This window comes from Epinephelus lanceolatus, chromosome 23, assembly GCF_041903045.1.
Source record: "Epinephelus lanceolatus isolate andai-2023 chromosome 23, ASM4190304v1, whole genome shotgun sequence".
Classification (NCBI taxonomy): domain Eukaryota; kingdom Metazoa; phylum Chordata; class Actinopteri; order Perciformes; family Serranidae; genus Epinephelus; species Epinephelus lanceolatus.
Window position 1 is genome coordinate 35,882,335 of NC_135756.1, and position 23,066 is coordinate 35,905,400.

A 23,066-nucleotide genomic window follows, 5' to 3' on the forward strand; every position below is an offset into this window, starting at 1 on the left:
TTTTCATTTCAGAACCACACATAGGCCTACCTGTATGGAAGAATGAGCATGTGTTGATAGTGAGGCAGAAATTAAAATGAAAAATAAACAAAATATAAAGACACATTTGGGTTCTTCTCTTACACGATTCAGTGGATCAGGCTTCAGTTACCAGCCAGTCACAGCACCAACTGTACACTATACCTTCATCATTTACTCTCAGCTCAGAGTCAAACCTGCATGTCCTTCTGTTCCAACTGTGTTGTTAGCAGCTTACATCAGAAATTCCTTGATGTAGGCTGTTTGGTCTAAAGAATGATTTACAGGACTGCAGAAATAGGACACAGCAACATAAGCTAACAGCTCCACCCGGTCCGCTGTCGTCAGCCATCTTTGCCTTTGGGGCATGTGCGTTTGGAGGAATCGTGGTTTGATTACTTTGCCCTGTGACCTGCCTGTGACCTCAGTGACGTAATTTCAACACTTTTCTACTCGTACCCACAAACTTGAATTCGTGTTCACAGTGAGGACTGTAGTTGTAGAAATTAGAGTTGTATTCACAAGACTTTGCACTCACAGCTTTTAGATTCATACTCACATAAAAACAATCCTAACCCAAACAATTTCAGACTCATGTATATGACAGAATTTTGTGTACAACAATTTTATTGACAGACAAATGTTTAACATTACGAATACGAATGATTAAAATTATGAACACATCTTTTTGATAGTTGTCTTACACCATAGTATTGCACATGAAAAATTTCATTTTAAAAATGCAGCTGCTTCAAGTATGACAATGGAGCTCACAAAGTACTTTCAAAAGGAAACTGAGCGAGCGGTGAGCATTTTGAGTGAAGCGGAGTGAAATCTGAGTTGAGTATGGAGCTATAGTGAGCAGAGCATCATGGAGCGGCTTTGAGCGGGGAGCGGAAGGAACAAACAGCTCAGTGACTTGTATTTGTTGTCTTTGTCTCTACAGAAAGGGGGAAAAGGCTTTTCAGTATTCCATACCATATCATATCTAGCAGTCTAAACTAGATATAGGCTAGTAAAATGGTCTACTTGAAAACTACCTTGTCATTGCTCTATCTGTGGTTTCTGTACCTGTTGGCTGAGCCAGACTTTGCCTGGAGAAGGCCTGCCTCTGCTGCCACTCATAGAGCTGCCACATGGTGTCGTCCCTCATCGACTTCCTCTTCTCAGCTGTGGTGATAGGGTTGGTGGAAGCAGGACGGAGGGCCCGGTCATACACAGAGCCTGCAGTGCTGCAGATGCTGTCGGGCCTCATCATGCTGTTGCGGGGCAGCGTGCGATAGCCCTCTGGGTAGCGGGGCACAATCTGAGCACGGTGGCTGGGCATGTTCCTGGGTAAGGTCTGATAGGACGTAACACTAGGGGAAAAACAAACAAAGGGATGAGTACTAAGGGGAGAGGTTAGTTTGTCAGGTTTCAATCTGTATCTGGATCACTCTTTGGGGAGAAACTGAAAGGGTAATCTAGGCAATTTAAATGGCCATAAATTTGTTTATGTTATGAAGTCGTGGACTAGTGGGAAGCTCTGATATCCAAGTCTTGAGCTGACTGCCAAATCATATCAAGAGCCCTAATTTAATTGTGCAAGCGCAACAACAAGTAACAAGAGCTAGGCTTAACAAGAATATGTGGCCGAGAGGGCAAAGGGCTAGGTGAGTATATACTATAGAGATCAGATGAGTATAGATCAGAGGGTATGGTGATAGATAAATATGCCCTCAGTCAGTCACATCATGGGTCTCAAAGCTCTAAAACCGGTTATTCTGTTCAGCCCTGGGCTCATTTGCATGTGATTCAATTAGGGTAAACACAGCAGACAGCCATACACAATAGCCCCTTTTCCACTGCAGGAACTTTTCTCATTTACCCGGGATTTTGAAAAACCAAGTACCTAGTAGGGGGGTAGGACTTTTCAGACTACCCGGAATTCTTGAGGGGCAGGGCTGTGTGTTGAAGAACACTGATTGGTGGAAAACACACTTGCAGCATTCCGCACTTCCTGGAATGGGCAGCCGCTGCAAACTTTATTTCATTTCTACAGGCTTCACTTCATTTGTATTTTGAATAAGGATGGCTACCGAAACCCGGTACTAAATTAGCCCCGGGGCTAAATTGTCAAAGACTGTAGTACTGATAAGTGCTGACGGTATTGGTTCTCCTCGGCGCTCTGTGCCAGTGCTGAATTCCTCCTCCACACATACACCTGCGCGACACGGTTACTGGTGAACAGCCGTGAAGATAACTCGAAAATGATTCGAGTTGACGGCAGCTACACTCGTTAATGTAAGTGACATTAGCGAATAAGAAGCCAATACTTTATCAATACATGTGTTCAGCAAGCATGAATATGTAAACATGTAGACAGCGATATTCAATATGTTTCAATATGCTCCGTCCACAGTCTCTCATCCACTGACACTAACATTATGTCTTACACAAGGACAACAAGCTAGTTCAGCTGATAGTGAATTGTTCCTAATAAGCTCAAATGACAGCTGTCTGTATGTAGACTGACTTAGTTTGACACTAGCCCAGTGTGATTTCACATTTTGACAAATAAAGCCCTGTTTCAATTAGACACGTGGTCTGGTTGCCAAGCAGTTCATTTTTATAAGTTCTTTGGATGTATAAAGCCAGGTTGTTTTGCTACCCACTTGAGCTAACATTAGTTAGTTGCTTAGATTGTGCATACTGTTGGGAAATGGTAAGAGACCTCAGCTATTTGACACTCATCTCCACAGGATGCCTCATGGTCACACCCAAGTGAGACCAGTCGTCAAACTGATATCTGTGATATCACCAAGCAAACTTCAGGAAAAGTTGTGCTCTCTCACAAAGTCTGTCCTCTTTCCTCCTCGGCCCTTGACCAGCCCAGACAGGCTCTCTCTTTGCTCCTGGGCCATGACCAGCCCAGACAAGCCTTCTTCCTCCTGGGCTCTCACACGCACACACCCCTATGCTTGTATGAATAAATATATTTTTGGATTCATACCTGCTGTCTGTCCAATATCGCACAAGAGTGAATCAATAGTCAACCTCTGTTATGTCAAGAACTCCGGAATCCTTCAGGAGGATTAATAGGTTTTACTATTAATGTGGTTATGGTTATTAATTAAATTATTAATCATAATTCCAAATTGATAGTTTAGTGAAACCAGCTCAGAGGCCCTTGCCCCGAACCACAAAAAGGAGGGCAGTTGCTCACAGAAACTCTTTCTCCTGGACCATGACCTGCATGCCTACAGTAGGGCCAAAACCTGAAACCAGAGAAGTTAGTGTGCAAACACAAGGTTTGCAGCTAACTTTCCAGCAACAAGGAGAACCAAGTAGAGTTAGCACCCCAACATCTAACTCCGCAAGGACCCCGAGCGACCGCCTTCCTCAGATCTGCACTTTTGGAACAAGGACACAACAAAGACTGCTTCTGGAACCACAGCTCTTTCCAGTCTTCCTCTACCTGCTAACAAAAGCAGCACACCACAAAGCGACTCTTTCTTCCATCCATTCAAGGATTGGTAACGTAACAACTGGGCATAGCATTATTACAGTCGTACAGGCAAAGCAAGACTGTTTAACTTGTTGATTGCGATTGTTTGCAGTTAGAATATTGGTTAGTTGGCTTTGCCCAAGCTAAGTGATGTTAGTTTGCTAATGCTCTTCACTGACAGTCTTGCATGCAACTAAACATCCTCTGCACTCTCCCTCTCTCCCTCACACACACACACACACACACACACACACACACATACGCACACACACACCCACCCCTATGCTTGTATGAATAAATATATTTTTGGATTCATACCTGCTGTCTGTCCAATATTGCACAAGAGTGAATCAATAGTCAACCTCTGTTATGTCAAGAACTCAGCCTCAGCCTTTGATACGGTGGACCACAACATCTTAATTAGCCGTCTGGAACACCTTATTGGCATCAGTGGTGTGGCACTTGAGTGGTTTAAGTCATATTTGTCAAACAGGTCCTTCACTGTGTCTCTTGGTGATGCCTGTTCCTCCCATGCTCCCCTTTTGTGTGGGGTCCCCCAGGGGTCAATTTTGGGGCCCCTCCTTTTTTCCATTTACATGTTACCCCTGGGAAGAATTATTCAAAGGCACAACATAAATTTTCATCTATATGCGGATGACACACAGTTATATGTACCACTGAAACCTGGCTCTTCAGATGTTTCCCATGCTCTCTCATGCCTGACAGATATAAAAACATGGATGTCTAACAACTTTCTCCAACTAAACGAGTCAAAAACAGAGGTTATCATCTTCACCCCATCTAGCTCCAGCACCTGCAATCCTGAAAGTCTCCCCTCTACTTTTAGTATCCAGAAAGAGGCTCGAAATCGTGGTGTCATCCTTGACTCAGAACTATCTTTTGATTCACAGATAACAAAGGTAGTACAATCATGTTTTGGGCAGCTGAGACAATTAGCAAGAATCCGACCGTTCCTCTCTTCCACTGACTTGGAGAAGGTTGTCCATGCTTTTATCTCCTCAAGACTTGATTACTGTAATGCTCTGTACTCTGGGATTAGCAAGGGAAACATCCGTCGACTGCAACTTATTCAGAATGCTGCTGCCAGGCTTTTAACAGGTACAAAGAGAAGTGACCACATCTCTCCAACCCTTGCTGCTCTCCACTGGCTGCCTGTGAGTTTTAGAATTGATTTTAAGATTTTACTACTTGTTTTTAAAGCCTTAAACGGTCAGGCTCCTGCCTATATCCGTGACTTGCTTTTACCCTACAAACCTGAACGCTGCCTGAGATCCGCTGGCTCAGCTTTGCTTATGGTCCCAAGGTCCCGTCTTATCACAAAAGGTGACCGGGCCTTCGTTGTCCGTGCTCTGCAGCTGTGGAACTCCCTGCCCGGTGATCTCAGGCAGGCAAGCTCAGTGGATTCTTTTAAATCTCTTCTAAAGACTGACTTTTATCGATTGGCCTTCTCTTAATCCTGTTTTATTATTGCTGTACTGTATGTTTACTTTGTTGGGGATGGGTGTTTTTAAGTTAATTTTTTAAGACCAATTTTATTTCTCTTGGTGGTTTTTTATGCTGGCAATTGTATTGTATGTGATATGTTTTATCTCTGTTGTACAGCACCTTGTAACTCGTTTTTGAAAGGTGCTATATAAATAAAGTTATTATTATTATTATTAACTCCGGAATCCTTCAGGAGGATTAATAGGCTTTACTATTAATGTGGTTATGGTTATTAATTAAATTATTAATCATAATTCCAAATTGATGGTTTAGTTAAATTTTTGATACCGATATCACTAATTGGTTATCATTTTTCCCTCCTAGGTAATGGTGCCCCATGAGGTGATTTAATAGAAATAGAAATAGAAAGAACTTCATTTATCCCAAAGGGAAATTCAGCTGTCCAGCAGCTCATAAAAAAACAAAAATAAAATACATTAAAATAAGTGCATAAATAGAGATTAAATTAAAATAAAACTGTCCAGTACACAGTCCAGTCCAGTTGTGAAAATTTGTTAGTGTGTGTGTGATTGGATTCAGGACTTATTCAACAGTCTTATTGCCGTGTGGATGAAGGATCCTCTGAATCACTCTGTTCTGCAATGCAGTGAGATGAGCCGACTGCTGCAGCTGCTCCTCTGTCGCTCCAGGAGGCTGTGGAGAGGGTGTCTGCTATTGTCCATTATAGCTTTTAATTTGTTTAATATGCCCCTCTCCACAACAGTTCTTAGTGGATCCAATCTCCTGCAGAGCACTGAGCCAGCTTTTTTAACCAGCTTGTCCAAACGCTTGGTGTTTTTGTCTGTCAAGCTGCTTCCCCAACACACTGCAGCGTAGAACAGTGCACTGGCCATCACTGTGTGATAGAGCATAGTCAACATCTCAACACACATCAAAGGACCTCAGTGTCTGCAGGAGGAACAAGCGGATCTGCCCCCTCTTGTAGAGGGCGTGTTAGAAGACCAGTCCAGTTTATCATCTAGGAGGACCCCCAGATATTGTAATTGTAAGTAATTGATCTATTCCCATCCCCTCCAACCAGTCTCTCAGTATGGGGGGCTGGATAATATTAAAAGCATTTGAAAAGTCAAGGAAAAGGATCCCCACACAACACCCTGGCTCCTCCAAGTAGGTGTAGGCCTGGTGCAGCATGTAAAAAATGACATTTTCCACTCCCATGTGCTCCTGATAGGCGAACTGGAGGGGGTCCACAGCATCAGTGACCTCTGACCTCAGGAAACGGTGGACCAGGCGCTCCAGGGTCTTCATAATGTGTGATGTTAAGGCCACCGGTCGGTAGTCATTTAACTTGGCCGGACGCCCTACTTTGAGCACCGGTACAAGACAAGATGTTTTCCACTGCATCGGTACTTTGCCCATTTGAAGACTCCTGTTGAAAACCATTGAAGTGGCTCCACTAGCTGGACTGCACAGTCTTTCAGGAGCCTTGGACACACTCCATCTGGGCCCTCAGCTTTCTCTGTATGCAGTCTCCTGAGCTCTGCCCTCACCTCGTCTGCTGTAAAGGATAGTTGGCCGTGGGTGGTAGATGTTGTAGCTGTAGTAGTGGGGGAGGGACTACTTCCAGGTGACAGTGGAGCAGGAGCAGCAGCAGGTGACACTGTGGAAGGGGGGATGGATGCAGGGTTAGGGTGAACACTGCCCTCTCCATCAAACCTGTTAAAGAACAGGTTGAAGTTGTTGGAGTTGTCCACATCACCATCCATAACCTGGCTATTCTTCTTTGAATAGCCTGTGATGTTCTTCATTCCCTTCCACACCTCTCTGATGTTGTTCTGCTGCAGCTTACTTTCCATCTTTCTTTTGTAGTCCACCTTTGCCTGTCGCAGTCTCCCCTTCAGCTCATGTTGGACCTCCCTGAGCCTCTCCTTGTCCCCTTGCTTGAATGCCAGCTTTTTCTGGTTGAGGAGCTGTTTGATGTTATTGTTAACCCAGGGTTTATTATTGGGGAAGCAACGTACAGTCTTTACTGGCATCACAGTGTCCCTACAGAAGTTTAGATATTCTGTTAGAATATCCACCCTGTCCATGTTGTTGTCCTGTGGCTCCAGTAGTACATTCCAGTCTGTACATTCAAAACAGTCCCTGAGAGACTGTTCTCCGGGGACCACTTCCTGACTGAGCAGGTGGTAACAGGTAATTTTAATACACAGGGTTTGTATGTGGGCTGGAGAGAGACCAGATTATGATCTGATCTACCAAGAGGTGGTAGGGCAGAGGGACGGTAGGCGTCCTTGGCAATTCTGTAAAACAAATCCAGTGTCTTATTCTCCCTGGTGGGACAGTCCACATATTGAACAAACCCAGAGAGATGGGAGGAGAGAGTAGTGTTGTTAAAATCCCCCGTTATTGCAATGAATGCACTAGGATGCTGGGTCTGAATCCTAGCAACAGTTTCATGGATGAGATCACATGCCACTGCCATTGCTGCCCGCAGTGGAATGTAAACAATAATGGTGACAATGTGCGAAAACTCCCGAGGCACATAATATGGTCCAAGACCGACTGCCAACAGTTCAATATCCTGAAGCAGATCTTGTCCTTCACTGTGATATCTCCAGGATGACACCATTTATTGTTCACAAGCAGGATCAGTCCCCCACCTCTCTTATTGCTGCTCACCTTCGCATTCCTGTCCGCTTGCACAGAAGAGAAGCCTGTTAGGTTCACACAGCTGTCAGGCTCATTGTCATTCAGCCACGTCACCGTGAAGGACATCAGACTACACTCCCTGTAGAGTCGTCGGCTCCTCACCAATGCCAGCAGTTTATCACACTTGTTGGATAATGAGTTTACAGTCCCCATTATTACGAATAGCAGGAAAGGCTTGTATCTCCACCTCCTAGCCCTTAGGTTTGCTCCTGCTCTGCAGCCTCAAAATGGCTTCCTCAGCTCGGCCGGTATCGGGTGTTTAACTCTGTAAGTCGCTCCTCTCAGAGCCAGAAGATCGTCCCTCGTGTACACAACAATCATTAATAAAGAAAAAACACACTCAAAAATGACTTAAAAAACAGGAGCTACATAGACTTGCTGCCACTCTAACCAGCACATTACTCGAAAAAATGAGTCACATTATTAATAATTATTAATTATTTCTGATAGACATTTTGATACTTTAATTATAGATCTATTACAAGGTTAGGCCCTTGGTGAGGCTTAGTCCCAACAAATGGCACCACCGTGTTAAACATAGTATTGCTATAGATTACCAACAAATAGTATCCCCATTTTTTATAATACCAGTAGATTCCCTACAATATAAAAAGATAAATGTTTAAACTTTAGTTAATTTGGAGATGCTACACATTGTTAGTTTGCTTAAATCCACCATAATTCAATTGTTCAGTTCATTTTACTGAAATCATGAACACTTAAGAAGAGATTTACCGGCATGGTAAGCAAGAGAGACAAAAAAAGAAAGAAAAAGGTGGTGACTCTTTACTTCTAAGGTGGCCATAATGTCCATTTATGTGTCAAATCAAAAGGGTTTGTGGGTATCATTTTAACAGGATAAAGTGATGCTTTGTCGGTATGCTGGTTGCCGTAATCCTGAGGTGGTAAATCGAGTGTCGTAACTGTCTCTCTCTGATGTATTTCCCCATGTTTACTGAACAACAGTTTTGTGTGAAAGGGATTAAAGACCTGTCCCAAAAATAGGCATGTTTAATTCGGTGATCTAAGCAAATAATAGTGCGGGCTATTATTTGAAGTTTTACAGGATAATTTGCAAAGTTAACCAGGGTGGTTGTTATGAACCACCCAGTTCTTTTATAACCAATGCGAGAGCTGTGTCTGCATACTCGCCATAAGTCAAAGATGTTTTTCAGTGGGTGTTGGCCAGGGTTGTCCCTTGTCACTAATTCTGTTTGTGATGGACAGGATCTCAAGGGACAAGGGGTTCAGTTTGGGGACCTCAGATTTACATCTCTGCTCTTTGCAGATGATGTGGTTCTGTTGGCTTCATCACACCGTGACCTCCAGCATGCACTGGGGTGGTTTGCAGCCCAGTTAAGAGGTTAGAATGTGAGTCAGCACCTTCAAATCTGAGGCTATAGTTCTCTGCTGAAAAACAGTGGATTGCCCCTTACGAGTGGGGAGAGGGTTACTGCCTCAAGAGAAGGAGTTTAAGTATCTCGGGGTCTTGTTCATGAGTGAGGGTAAAATGGAGCATGAGATGAATAGGTGGTTTGACGTCGTATCAGCAGTGATGTGGGCATTGGGCCAGACTATTGTGGTGAAGAGGGAACTGAGCTGGAAAGCAAAGCTTTGGATTCACTGGTCCATCTACTACCCATACCTCAACTATAGTTATGATTTTGGGTAATGACTGAAAGAATGACACTGCAGATAGAGATTGCAGCTGAAATGAGTTTCCATTGTAGTTTGCTCTTGTTGACAATATGATCAGATTGTTGGCAGATTGACTTTGCACCAGAAAACCTTTCACTTGTTCGAGCCCCTCCTCACCTGGGCACCACACATATCACAGAAGCAAATTTCAAAGCCTGGAAAATACTTAACAGTTGAAGTGCTGCTTGCGCTGGTTGTTGCACCACCACAAAAACTGGGAGGAACAGTTTCAGTTTTTCTATTGTGAAAAACTCCGAAGACAAACAATAATCGAGCCTGGACAACATACGAGAACAAGCTAATTGCAAAATGGTGATCTCCATAAACACAGACCCGCTGCCTATGTAGATATAAATGTCTCATTCTAAGGTAAAGAGGACACAACAATTTAATTTTTGGGTTATTTTATACTAAGGAAAATATTCTTAATATATTCAAATTATGCCAACATATCCCTGATGTCGCCAAGATTCACCTATTTGATTCATGCATGTTGTATCTGTATTCAGAGCTATTTCTATTTATTGTTGTTTATTGTTATTGTTAAGCCCCAAATGTTTTCTCAAATGAGATTTCTATAATGAAATCTAATATAATTGGGTAAATGTTCCTCTGTTAGCCTGCTGTTCAGTTAAGACTATTAGGGCTACACTATTTGCCATTGTCTGGGATCTTTGATTTATGATTAGAGCAGCCAGATTAATATGGAATGGATTCAAATGCAGCTAAATTTTCATTCCGTGAACTCTACTTCAGCATAGTATGTAACAAAAATAGGTTTTAAGATTAGTGCGGCAAATTCCTGCTTCTCCTCAACAGTCGATGTGTTCTGGTTACAGAATGATAAAGACAATTGGACAACAATTAGATAAAAAATAGGATGTAAGCTCTACAGGATGAATTTTTTCCCCTTGGCAAGTATCATGTTTTTTTGTTAAATAATAATAATAATAATAATAATACATTTTATCTATAAGGCGCCTTTCATGGCACTCAAGGTCGCCGTACAACAATCAAAAAAAATACAGGCAATACAATTAAAACACATCTAAAATACAACAGAAAAACAGTGCAGAGTTTGCAGCAGAACATTAAAAGACAGAGGAAACATTATACGCCTGCCTAAACAGGTAGGTTTTGAGGTGGGACTTTAAAACTAAAATAGAGTCAATGTTCCTGATGTCAGGGGGGAGGGAGTTCCAGAGACAAGGGGCAAAGCGGCTGAAGGCTCTGGACCCCATGGTGGACAGACGGGCTTGGGGGACAGTTAGGCTGATGGAGGAGGCAGACCTGAGAGACCGGGTGGGGATACTGATGCGTAGGAGGGCAGAGAGGTATGAGGGAGCGAGGTTATGGATGGCCTTAAATGTATGGAGGAAGATTTTATAGTTATTACGGTGTTTGATGGGAAGCCAGGATGGAGAATAGTCCGGAGTCAGCTGACATTAGGAGGTCATTTGTGATTTTAAGGAGGGCCGTTTCTGTGCTGTGCCGGGGGCGAAAACCAGACTGGAACTGTTCGTAGAGGTTATTGTTGGAGAGATGAGCCTGAACCTGTGATGCCACTGCCTTTTCCAGTATTTTAGGGAGAAATGGCAGGTTGGAGATGGGACGAAGGTTATTGTAGTTGCTGGGGTCTGAACCAGGTTTTTTTAGTATTGGTGTCACTGCAGCAGATTTGAGAGGTGGTGGGACAGAACCAGTGGTCAGGGAGGAATGGATAATGGCAGTTATTGGGGCAGCAGAGAGGGGAGGGAGGCTATAACCAGGGAGGATGGCAGGGGGTCAAGTTAGCAGGTGGATGGCTTGGATTTACTGATGACTTCTGATAAATGGGCGGCAGAGGGGAGTTGGAAGCATGAGAGTGGTACAGAGAGGGGGGAGTGGAGAACTAGAGGAGGTGGACAGCTGGACGTGTGGGGGGTCAGATACTGGTGGATAGTAGTTATTTTTGAGTTGAAAAATGACATCAGGGAGTTACAGTGGTCAGTGGAGTAGAAGTGTGGGGGAAGGGAATCTGGGGCGCAGTGTGTTGTTGACCACTGAGAACAGGGCCCTAGTGTTCCCAGCACCAGCAGAGATTATTTCAGTGAAGTATTGTGATTTGGCTGAGGAGAGGGCATCTTTGTATTGGAGAATGTGAGCATGGTACATCTGCTTGTGAACAGCGAGTCCGGATTTGCTGGAAAGCCGCTCCAGCTGACGTCCTTTGGCTTTCAGCTGACGTAAGTGAGGGGAGAACCAAGGGGCAGAGTGGGGGAATGAGGCAGTCCGGGTTTTGAGGGGAGCGAGTGAGTTCAGCAGAGTTTGGAGACCATCATTCTGAAAGGAGACCAGCTGATCCGGGGTACATGGGAGACTGATGATGGGAAAACTGTCAATGCCTGTTGTGAGGTCTGCTAAATTAATGTTTTTTAGGTTGCGGAAGGACATAACACGTGACTGTTTGGTTTTGGATAGTGACAAACTCAAATGAAATGAAACAAGCATGTGATCAGAGATGGGGAGATGGACAGCAGAACAGTTGAAAGGAGTGACACCTGAGCAACACACTAAGTCCAAAACATGACCTTTAGAGTGGGTAGGGAAATCAATATGTTGTTGGAGACCAAAACTGTCCAGGCAAGAAGTGAAGTTCTTAGTGAGAGCATGATTAGTGTTGTCCATGTGAATATTGAAATCACCCAACAGAATTATATTGGATGAGAGTGAACAGATGTGGGTGAGAAATGTAGTGAAATCATCAATAAAATCCTTATTGGGTTTAGGAGGATGGTAAATATTGACTAAAACAGTTGGAGTAGGTCCATTAAGTTGTAGAGCCATAGATTCGAATGACTAAAACACAGGCACAGTGACAGATGAGACCTTCCAAGTCTCGCAGTGAATTATCGCGATACCTCCTCCTCTACCGGTGAGACGGGGCTGGCTATTGTAAACAAACCCAGGTGGAGTAGACTCGTTCAGCTGAGAAAAGTCATTGGGTTGTTGCCATGTCTCCGTTAGACAAAGAAAGTCATACTTGCGGACAAGGAGAGGGTCCTGCAGTAATTGTCCCTTGCCAGAGAGGGAGCGGATGTTGAATAATCCAAGTTTGATGTTGCAGTGTTGGTTGGAGAAGCTAGCGTTAGCCCACCTGGCTAGGTTAGCTAACGCGCTGTGGTCCACCATCCTGCGGGCGTTTCTCAGAGGGTGGCGGCGTGATGAGGACCAGATGGAGTTTATGGCAGTGGAGTCATCGATGTGATAGCTTCGTCCGGCTCTGCAGTGGATGTACCTCCAATGGGAAAGGTGAGCGATGTCGGGAAGTGGTGCAGTACCGGCGGGGGAGCGGACTGAGTGGTCTATCAGTTTGAGAGCATTATTTATTGATTTGACGTTCAAAAACCCTGCCCTCACACTCAAATAGCCTCTGCTTGCGCTTGGATCTACTCTGTTTCTGCTCAAACTGTGTGCTCGCACTCAGATACCATGTTGCTCGCACAGATTTTCTGCTCGAGCTTCGGTTTTGCTCCTCGTGCTCAAACTGTTTCTGTGCGCTTGAGGAATTTCTGCTCTCAGATTTCTGCCCTGCGCTTGGATTTTTTTGTGTAACAACCCTGTCAAAATCCCCCAACCAATAGAATGCCAGATTTACTGTTGACCAATGAAATGATCCCTGCCTCCTGCGCTCGCTTTAGTTTTAAAGCGTCCAGTCTGGGCGGGTACTCTTTAACCGGGTTCATCCACTCCGACCCTCCAGGGCTTTATTAAATGTTCTTCCTTTGCTTTCTTTACCACTTTGGAATAAAGGGACTGTTAATTTACACACGTGCGCCATACATATATACATATATATATATATACATATACATATATATATATATATATATATATATATATATATATATATATATATATATATATATATACATATATATATACATATATATATATACATATATATATATATATATATATGAGTTTGTGTGTGCTCCAAGCATCAACATGCCGCGTTTGTCCCTTCAGGATAAGGCCCGTTTAGTAGGGCAACTGGAAGCTGGTGTTCCAGTATGCAGAGTGGCAGCATTATTTGGTGTCAGCCCTGGTACCATGTCCAAACTTAGGACCAAGTTCCTTGAGACAGCAAGAAGACCGGTTCCTCACCCTTGCTTCACTGAGGAACCGTAGGCTTTCTTCCAGAGATTTATAGGCAAGATTTGCACAACGGTACCACAGACAAATCTCTGATCAGATGGTGAGGAACAGACTGCACATGGCCAGTCTTCGTGCTTATAAGGCTGCCAGGAAGCCTGCAATGACTGGCCTTCACTGTCAGGCCCGTTTGCGCTGGTGTCGACAGCACCGACAGTGGAACCTAAGAATGTGGGGCACGTCACGTTCAGTGATGAATCAAGGTTCTGTCTGCGGAAGCTGGATGGCAGGATCAAAGTATGGAGACGGCGTGGAGAACGCTATGCAGATTGCTGCACAGATCGCGTGACATCTTTCAATGGGGGCAGTGTGATGGTGTGGGGCGGTATCTCTCTCACAGGCAAAACAGAACTTGTCATCATTGAAGGCAATCTCAATGCAGTGAGATATCGGAATGAGATTCTGGAGCCAGTGGCAATCCCATATCTCTAGAATCTGGGACCTAACTCCATCCTCCAGGATGACAACGCTCGCCCCCACAGAGCCAGGATCATCACAGACTACCTCCACAATTTGGGCGTGGAGAGGATGGAATGGCCTGCCGTGAGTCCAGACCTCAACCCAATTGAACACTTGTGGGATCAGCTTGGGCGTGCTGTATGTGCCAGAGTGACCGACACAACCACGCTGGTTCAACTTCAACAACTCCTGGTTGAAGAATGGGATGCCATCCCACAGCAAAATGTGGCTAGGTTGGTGACCAGCATGAGGAGGAGGTGCCAAGCTGTTGTGGCTGTGTATGGATCACGCTACTGAGGTCCCTGACAGTGTAAAATGAATAAAGAGAAAAAATGGCCAATATGTGTTGTCTTTTTTCCTTATTGCTGTGGGAGAGTGCAATCATCCAATCCACCAAGCAACTCTTAACAAGAGTGAATACCAACAGAAGAATATTCGAGGAGATTTTGGCACATTTTTTTGGGGTGCTACCCACACGTTTAGCTGTGTTGCTCATTCCACGAAAGCATGATCCTTACAAGTGATACCTTGTTGTAAAGGTGACTAATCAGGCTTTCCAACGATATATGATAGAAAACCAATTAGTATTATTAAAGGGGAGAAATAATTGACCGAAATAATGTTTCCAAACTTTTTTGAGGAGTTTATACATATGTATGTATATATATGTAAGGGATAATGTATAGTGAGCCGGTGACTGTTGAAAAATAACTCCCAACAGGGGAAGAGGGTGGGAGTGGATGAAGAGTACCCACCCGGACGGGACGCTCTAAAACTAAAACGAGTGCGCCCGCAAGGAGGCAGGGATCATTTCATTGGACAACAGTAAATCTGGCATTCTATTGTTTGGGGGATTTTGACAGGGTTGTTACACAAAAAATCCAAGTGCAGGGCACAAATCTGAGAGTAGAAATTCCTCGAGCGCACAGGAACAGTATGAGCACGAGGAGAAAAGCCGAAGCTCAAGCAGGAAATCTGTGCGAGCAACATGGTATCTGAGTGTGAGCACACAGTTTGAGCAGAAACAGAGTAGATCCAAGCGCAAGCAGAGGCTATTTGAGTGTGAGGGCAGGGTTTTTGAATGTGAAATCAATAAATAATGCTCTCAAACTGATAGACCATTCTCTTGAATAAAGATAGGGATAAAGCTCCATAAGCACAAAGCTCACAGCGTGTTTGTAGATCCACATGATGAATGGGCAGATGTTATTCACCGAACAGCGGTAGCAGTGGCCAGGTGAGTAGAACGCCAACGCGCTACAGGTAACGTTTGAACAGACTAAAGCGTGATACTGACAAACCGATCGTTTTGACAGTAAGACCAGGGTAGAGACAAACAGTACCACGTTCGCCGAGAGTAGTTGATCTGCTGCAAACTGTGCAGATGATCATAAAAACATTAAAAACAACCGGAGAGCAGTGGCAGCTAAATGCGCCATCATTCACTCAACCAGAAGCTTGAAAGATGTTTAGGCATTCTATTATCTCAGATGGCTTGACAAATACTGCATATAGCAGCCGTAAATGTGTGGGGGGGGGGGGGTAGTTTGTCGATAGAGAGTAGTGAAAGGTTTTTTTAGTTATAAAGTTTGCGAATGGACCACACTTACCACGCAACAGGAGAGAATGAACCCGAACCGTCATCTGCGAGGAAAAGAAGACGCAACTTCACTCCTTGTGATGCACTCTCTGCGGCGCTTTTCCTCCTGATGATATATCTCCCCAATGATGGTAGCACCGAATCCCATTCTGTGCAGCAAAATGGGAGCGGAGGATTCAGCCTCTCTTCTCGCCCGCTCAGCATCCAACACATGGAGTTCCTCATCTGTATGCTCCGGCTCAAACAGGTATGGCTCTGGATCTGTGTCCGCTACAAGAAACTCTTCAAAATTGCGTTCAAAGTCGTCCACTGCAGCTACTATAGTCCGGAGATATCGCTAGGCTAAATAAACAGCTGAGTTTTGTTTACAGGCTACGCTGTCAGTCAGTGTGTGGGCTGGAGATTGGTAGAGCAGAGAGGTGAGGGCTGCCCCGCTGGATACTGTAAGCAAGTATGTGTGTATGAAGTGTGTGTGTTACGCTAGAAGAGTCAGAGTTTGGGATGGAGTCTTTTACCCCCTGTAGTGTTACCAGAGTTTTTGGAGTGCTCAAATAAACGGGCCTTTTTCCCGAACGCTACTCTAGTCTCCTGCTCGTGAGTGATTCATTACAATATCGTAACAAGGTTTAGACTTCTAAATAAATATTCAACTCGTCGCTAGATAGACCTACTCCTGAAAAACTTGTGTCTGCGCAAGGCTTTTTGTCCCTACGAGGCCACCGTCATTTACCCGACGGGAGGGGTGAACGAGTCAGCCCTGCAATCTAGAATCTGACCACTGATGTCACTGTTTTCAACAGTTTTCAACCCATTCTACACACTGGTCCTTTAAATATATTTTATTTTTTTTATTTTTTTTAGCAAGATTGGTGCTTGTAGCTGTAGTTGAACTTAATGAACATGAAAGAAAACATATCTTGACCCAGTCAGTGGCAGCACAATCAGCCAGGGGGACACATACATCACCTCTTTGCTCAAGGGCAGTTTATTGATTTTCTTTTTACTTTCCAAGTCTTTATTTTTGCTACTTACACTAAAAACAAGATTTTCTTGCTGATACCAAAACAATGAAACAGAGTCTAAATGCTCTCCAAGTTTGTGGGAACATTTGGCATGAATTAAATAATTTCCATTAATTCTTAATCACTAATTTGGATGCAAAGCTTCCTAATAGAAACTTCAAAGACTGTTTGTCTCCAAATCACTGTCAGCGATGCAGCATTGCTTTCTCTCTGTTGGAGACTTGATCATGTCAGAGAACCTACTGTGAAGCGGCCTTATCCTTATGTACTGACATACAGTATATGCAGTGGAGTTGCAGCCATATACTGGTTTTAAAGTATGCCGTGATATTATAAAAGTTGTTGGTTATCATACCATATACACTGGCTTATCTATGATATTGAGAAAAATGCAACTGGACAGAGAATCTCCCATTTATTTTAGTTATTTTCTGAGGGGAGACTGTCTAAACATACTTCTATTAACAAAATGGTTTCAAGTTTCAATTATAGTGATAAAACATTTGTTCAACCAAAAATAACCCTTCTATTTTCATTCCTTTGAGGGTCATTCTGACTGATAATAACAATAATAATTCTGTAATACTGTGATACTGTAAAACCGGGATATTTTCTGAAACAATCATTGTACTGTAAAAATCTACCGTTGTAAACCTAATATTCAGTGCGTGGAATTATATTGAAAAAAATGCAGAACAGTGCTGCAGGATATACTCCAAGCACACGCCTTTTGTAAAAAAAAAGTTGATCATACTATCATAATTTTTGATGACATGTAACAAATATCTGACAAAAAATCAAGCCAGGTACATTGTGATTACATGGTATGCACCATGGACCACTGGGCTCCTGGGATGTCCTGCATTTTACCATTGAAATCACACTGCTTACTGTAAACTATAAACTATACCATACTATACTATAAAGTCAAATTATTTAGTGACTAAAAAACAATTACAGCGTGATGAGCAAGACAATGTTGTAGTGATACTGACATTGCCATTAAAACCATTATAGCACAGGTAATTCAACTCTTTAATGTTTTTTAACTATCTGTATTAGCTCCCACCTTGTGCTCTTGGGGAACTGCCCATTGGTCCGACAGCCCATTGGTTCGACATCCCATTGTTCCGACCATATTAAACCCATTGTTCCGAAGTCCGTTCCGAAATCATCACGATGCCCTGTGGTTAGTTGTCTAGTTAGGTTTAGACACAAAAACCACTTGGTTAGGATCAGGAAAAGATCATGGTGTGGGTTAAAATGAAAAAGAAAGTGACAAACACATAAGCCATGAGCCTGCTCCGCCTCAAGCCTTTCCCAGCTAACCCAGAGCCAGTCGCGGCGCACCATATGCCTGCCGCGAACCGTTCAGCACCGCGGACAGTTGGACTAATGGGATGTCGGACCAATGACATGGACCCGTGCTCTTGCAGCACAGCCCTGCTTATTATTTGACTTTTGTTGTTTATTTAAGAATTTACAGTGCTGTTGGAAGTGTTTCCCTATTAAAAAGAAAATTACAAAATTCACAACTTATAACTTGTACTTGAGTGAGTTTAAACGCAAAGGGTGTAGTTCATGATATATATATTTATATATTTCTAAAATTTTGTTATGTTTAACTTACATGTTTCAAAGGGATCTGCATATTGTGAACATAGCAGAGCACAATATGAATTAAAATTGTCATTTCTAATAATGGCAAGCAATATTTATGTGCTATTATTATGTACACAAGCAATATGAGCAGTCAGAAGGAGGTGTAGATTCTTTTAGTGCCTACAGGAAGATCAGAGCCACTAACATATTGATTAATACCGAAATACACGTAAATTTCCCTCTGCGGACAGTTTACACACAAATTCATTCTTCTCACATTTCATTAATAAGATCCAAAATGTGAACTCACCCCTTCCACTATTGTCTGAGAGTTACATACTTTTTAAGATCACTTAAGTTTTCAGGATTCAGACAAGGAAAGAAAAAGAGAAAATGACACACATGGAAGCATATGAATAGGCACACATGCAAAACACACGTTTTTCAGGTCCCTCCCTTGCCAGCACGCTTGGTTGAACAGACCTCTGTTGTAAACGATAGCTCTGTTTTAACCATATTGTTGTGCATGGAGAGAGAGAGCAGAGAGAGCACTATGAAACCTTTAGAAAGCTCTGTAGGACTAAATACTAAACTAACTAACTGAAGACACAACTAAGTAACAACATACAAGAACAATAATTAAAGAAGAAATAGACAAGTTTTTTGGTTGTAGGTATCATAATGAAGTAAATGTTGATTGCACAATGTCATCGCTGTATAATAATGACGCCATAGGCATTTAGACTGATGCCCTATAAACCTTGTTTTCACTGTGCAGATCTTTCTACCACTGGATGCGATGTCCTAGGAAAATGAAGGCTCCATTTATGGCACAAAGGAAGTCAACCAAACATAGTATAACCCATTAGTTATCAGGAGCTATCTTTAGCTTCCAAAGATATCAGTTTATATTAGAAAGCTCACAACATTGTGTGATAAGTTTGCCTGTCTAATGACTTACAAGCTGGTTTACTTCATTCTGATAATCCTTTACTTGTCTCACCGAAATGATGTCATCAGAGCTGCCATGATTATGAGTTGGCAAAGTGAGGTTTAGTTTCAGTCTTGTTTGTTGTGGTCAATATTACCTTGACAGTGTTTTTGCTCTCTGTTTATTCACAATTCATCTACACCACACTGAACAAAAGTTTTAACACAACACCTTAGTTTTTGCTCCCATTTTGGACAGGTTTATATCAATGATCTAAGATTTTTCTTTTGCACACAAAAAAATATTTAAAAATTTTGGTCACAATTTTGCCAAATCTGTGTTAGTGAGCAGTTCCCTTTTTCCACCTGACAGGTGTGCATATCAAGATACTGATTAAGCAGCATCACTACTACATACAGTACAGGCCAAAAGTTTGGACACACCTTCTCATTCAATGTGTTTTCTTTATTTTCATGACTATTTACATTGTAGATTCTCACTGAAGGCATCAAAACTATGAATGAACACATGTGGAGTTATGTACTTAACAAAAAAAGGTGAAATAACTGAAAACATGTTTTATATTCTAGTTTCTTCAAAATAGCCACCCTTTGCTCTGATTACTGCTTTGCACACTCTTGGCATTCTCTCGATGAGCTTCAAGAGGTAGTCACCTGAAATGGTTTCCACTTCACAGGTGTGCCTTATCAGGGTTAATTAGTGGAATTTCTTGCTTTATCAATGGGGTTGGGACCATCAGTTGTGTTGTGCAGAAGTCAGGTTAATACACAGCCGACAGCCCTATTGGACAACTGTTAAAATTCATATTATGGCAAGAACCAATCAGCTAACTAAAGAAAAACGAGTGACCATCATTACTTTAAGAAATGAAGGTCAGTCAGTCCGGAAAATTGCAAAACTTTAAATGTGTCCCCAAGTGGAGTCGCAAAAACCATCAAGCGCTACAACGAAACTGGCACACATGAGGACCGACCCAGGAAAGGAAGACCAAGAGTCACCTCTGCTTCTGAGGATAAGTTCATCCGAGTCACCAGCCTCAGAAATGGCAAGTTAACAGCAGCTCAGATCAGAGACCAGATGAATGCCACACAGAGTTCTAGCAGCAGACCCATCTCTAGAACAACTGTTAAGAGGAGACTGTGCGAATCAGGCCTTCATGGTCAAATAGCTGCTAGGAAACCACTGCTAAGGAGAGGCAACAAGCAGAAGAGATTTGTTTGGGCCAAGAAACACAAGGAATGGACATTAGACTAGTGGAAATCTGTGCTTTGGTCTGATGAGTCCAAATTTGAGATCTTTGGTTCCAACCGCCGTGTCTTTGTGAGACGCAGAAAAGGTGAACGGATGGATTCCACATGCCTGGTTCCCACTGTGAAGCATGGAGGAGGAGGTGTGATGGTGTGGGGGTGTTTTGCTGGTGACACTGTTGGGGATTTATTCAAAATTGAAGGCACACTTAACCAGCATGGCTACCACAGCATCCTGCAGCGACATGCCATCCCATCCAGTTTGCGTTTAGTTGGACGATCATTTATTTTTCAACAGGACAATGACCCCAAACACACCTCCAGGCTGTGTAAGGGCTATTTGACCAAGAAGGAGAGTGATGGAGTGCTGCGGCAGATGACCTGGCCTCCACAGTCACCGGACCTGAACCCAATCGAGACGGTTTGGGGTGAGCTGGACCGCAGAGTGAAGGCAAAGGGGCCAACAAGTGCTAAACACCTCTGGGAACTCCTTCAAGACTGTTGGAAAACCATTTCAGGTGACTACCTCTTGAAGCTCATCCAGAGAATGCCAAGAGTGTGCAAAGCAGTAATCAGAGCAAAGGGTGGCTATTTTGAAGAAACTAGAATATAAAACATGTTTTCAGTTATTTCACCTTTTTTTGTTAAGTACATAACTCCACATGTGTTCATTCATAGTTTTGATGCCTTCAGTGAGAATCTACAATGTAAATAGTCATGAAAATAAAGAAAACGCATTGAATGAGAAAGTGTGTCCAAACTTTTGGCCTGTACTGTATGTACAGACAGATGGACAACCTGAAAACATAATGCCTTTTGCCACAGCTATTGCTGGTCCAGAGGCATAAAAAAGGTTTTAAATCTTGAGTTCTTGAGGTCAACTTGAGTTTGTAGCAAAGAAAGAATGTGTATCGAAAACATGAATGACAGAGTGTAGGGTTGGAATTTGCACTTTTTTTCTATACAATTTTCTTTTCAATACTTACAATATATTACATTCTAAAATAATAATAAAATGTACAAATTGACTTTCTAATTGAACTAGTGATGCTGCGATTTTGAAACGCTGCGCCCAGGGGCGAAAATCCCATTTCATAGTTGGGGGGGACAATAAACAATACAATTTTAGAGAATAATTCCAGGGGGGGGGGCAAGGAAAAAAAGTTGTACCCTGTCTTTTATACAGCATCTTTTACTGCAATTTGACGCTTTAATCTTTTCTCTATCTCTCCAACAGGCAGGCATAGGACCTTTGTTAGCAATGGCTGAGTCCACCTGCACATGTCCAGATTTAAAACAAAATGACTGAAATCAAATTAACATGTACACAACGACAACAGTCAGGTGCCCCGTGCTGTCCAAGGTGCTGAGTGTGTCTGGAGCAGAACAGGTCTCTGTCTCCCCGTGCACAGTAGTGTGAATATTTATGCTATTAAGTAAGTGGAGAAAACATGTCTCTCATTGTTTAATAGCAGCAAAACAATAAGGCTTCATCAAAGACAGAAACTCGATCTCTCTCCTTCTCTCCCTCTTTTTCATCTGGCTCAGGTGTGTGGAATGGAATTCGTCTCTGGCTGGCTGCAGGAGCAAACCATTTTGTTTGTTTTTTTTGTTTTTTTACCAGCAGTGAGATAAACATTTCCTGCAGTTAAACTGGTGAACTGGTTTATAAACAGTGTGCTGCGAGATCTGCCGCTGTGCACCTCAAAACCGTGCGTAATAATCGCGCGTAATGGCCGCTCCTCATCAGTTAAACTGCACGTCTCTCATGTGTGTCTCACTGACAGGTGGAGAGCCTACAGATATTAACTACGAGCCGCTCCATCACTGACTGCTCTTGTCCTGTCCTCTCCCTCTTCTTTCTCTCCTGTCCTCTCTATCACTAAACTCTGGCTTTTGAACAATGCAGGAGAAATGTTGCAGACAGTTTATATTATCAGCCTGGGCCTGGGGCTTGTTGTAACAGTAAATGGGATGTGTTGTAACTTGTGTAAGTTAAACTGTATCTGTGTGAGTGTACATCTTACCCCGTGCGATGTGGGGAGCCGGGTCCAGCCACACGCTGCAACTGCTGCCAATTACTAACGGCTGCTAGCCCCGCCTGTTGGAAAGAGTGTGGGATATACCACTACTTGGAATGGGAGGGGGGGACTGAATCTTTTAAGATTTAAATAGCACATTATTGCGCTTTTATAATGAGCACCGCTTACATTGTGCTTTTAATAAATACTACTGCATTGTTCAAAAATTATTAATTGTGCCTCAAATTATTCTAGGGGGGTACAGCTTTATTGAAGGGGGAGTCATGTCCCCCCTGTCCCCCCCAGGATTTCCGCCCCTGGCTGCGCCAATACTCACACCAATGTTCAAAACAACAACATCACCAATAGCCAATAGCGATGCTTTAATATTGGTGTTTCTTTTGTTTTTTTGTTGTTATGTATTCCTCTTTTGTTTCACAAGAGCAGCACAGAAATCTATACTATTAAAAAATGAGGTGTTTAAAGTCATTTAGTCCTTCATCACACAACCTTTGAATGAGCAAAAACTCAATAATACACATTTATGAAACAACCTTTAACATAACTGTCTTTCACATGAAAAACAT

General features: G+C 42.9%; 1 protein-coding gene across 17 annotated transcripts in view; it reads right to left on the bottom strand.

Moving 5' to 3' along the window:
- LOC117245778 (pleckstrin homology domain-containing family A member 5-like) overlaps positions 1-23,066 on the bottom strand; it is a 623,723-nt gene that overhangs the window by 153,429 nt on the left and 447,228 nt on the right. For 16 of the 17 annotated variants that reach the window (XR_013490410.1, XR_013490411.1, XR_013490412.1 and 13 more), the window contains one exon: positions 1,090-1,376. Coding sequence is in view for 14 of the 17 variants with exons in the window: in XM_078165309.1 (XP_078021435.1) it covers positions 1,090-1,376 (287 nt within the window). In the remaining 3 variants the exon portion in view is untranslated. Of the gene's footprint in view, positions 1-668; positions 959-1,089; positions 1,377-23,066 lie in introns of those variants that run through there. The other variant, XM_033609289.2, reaches the window with a different exon arrangement.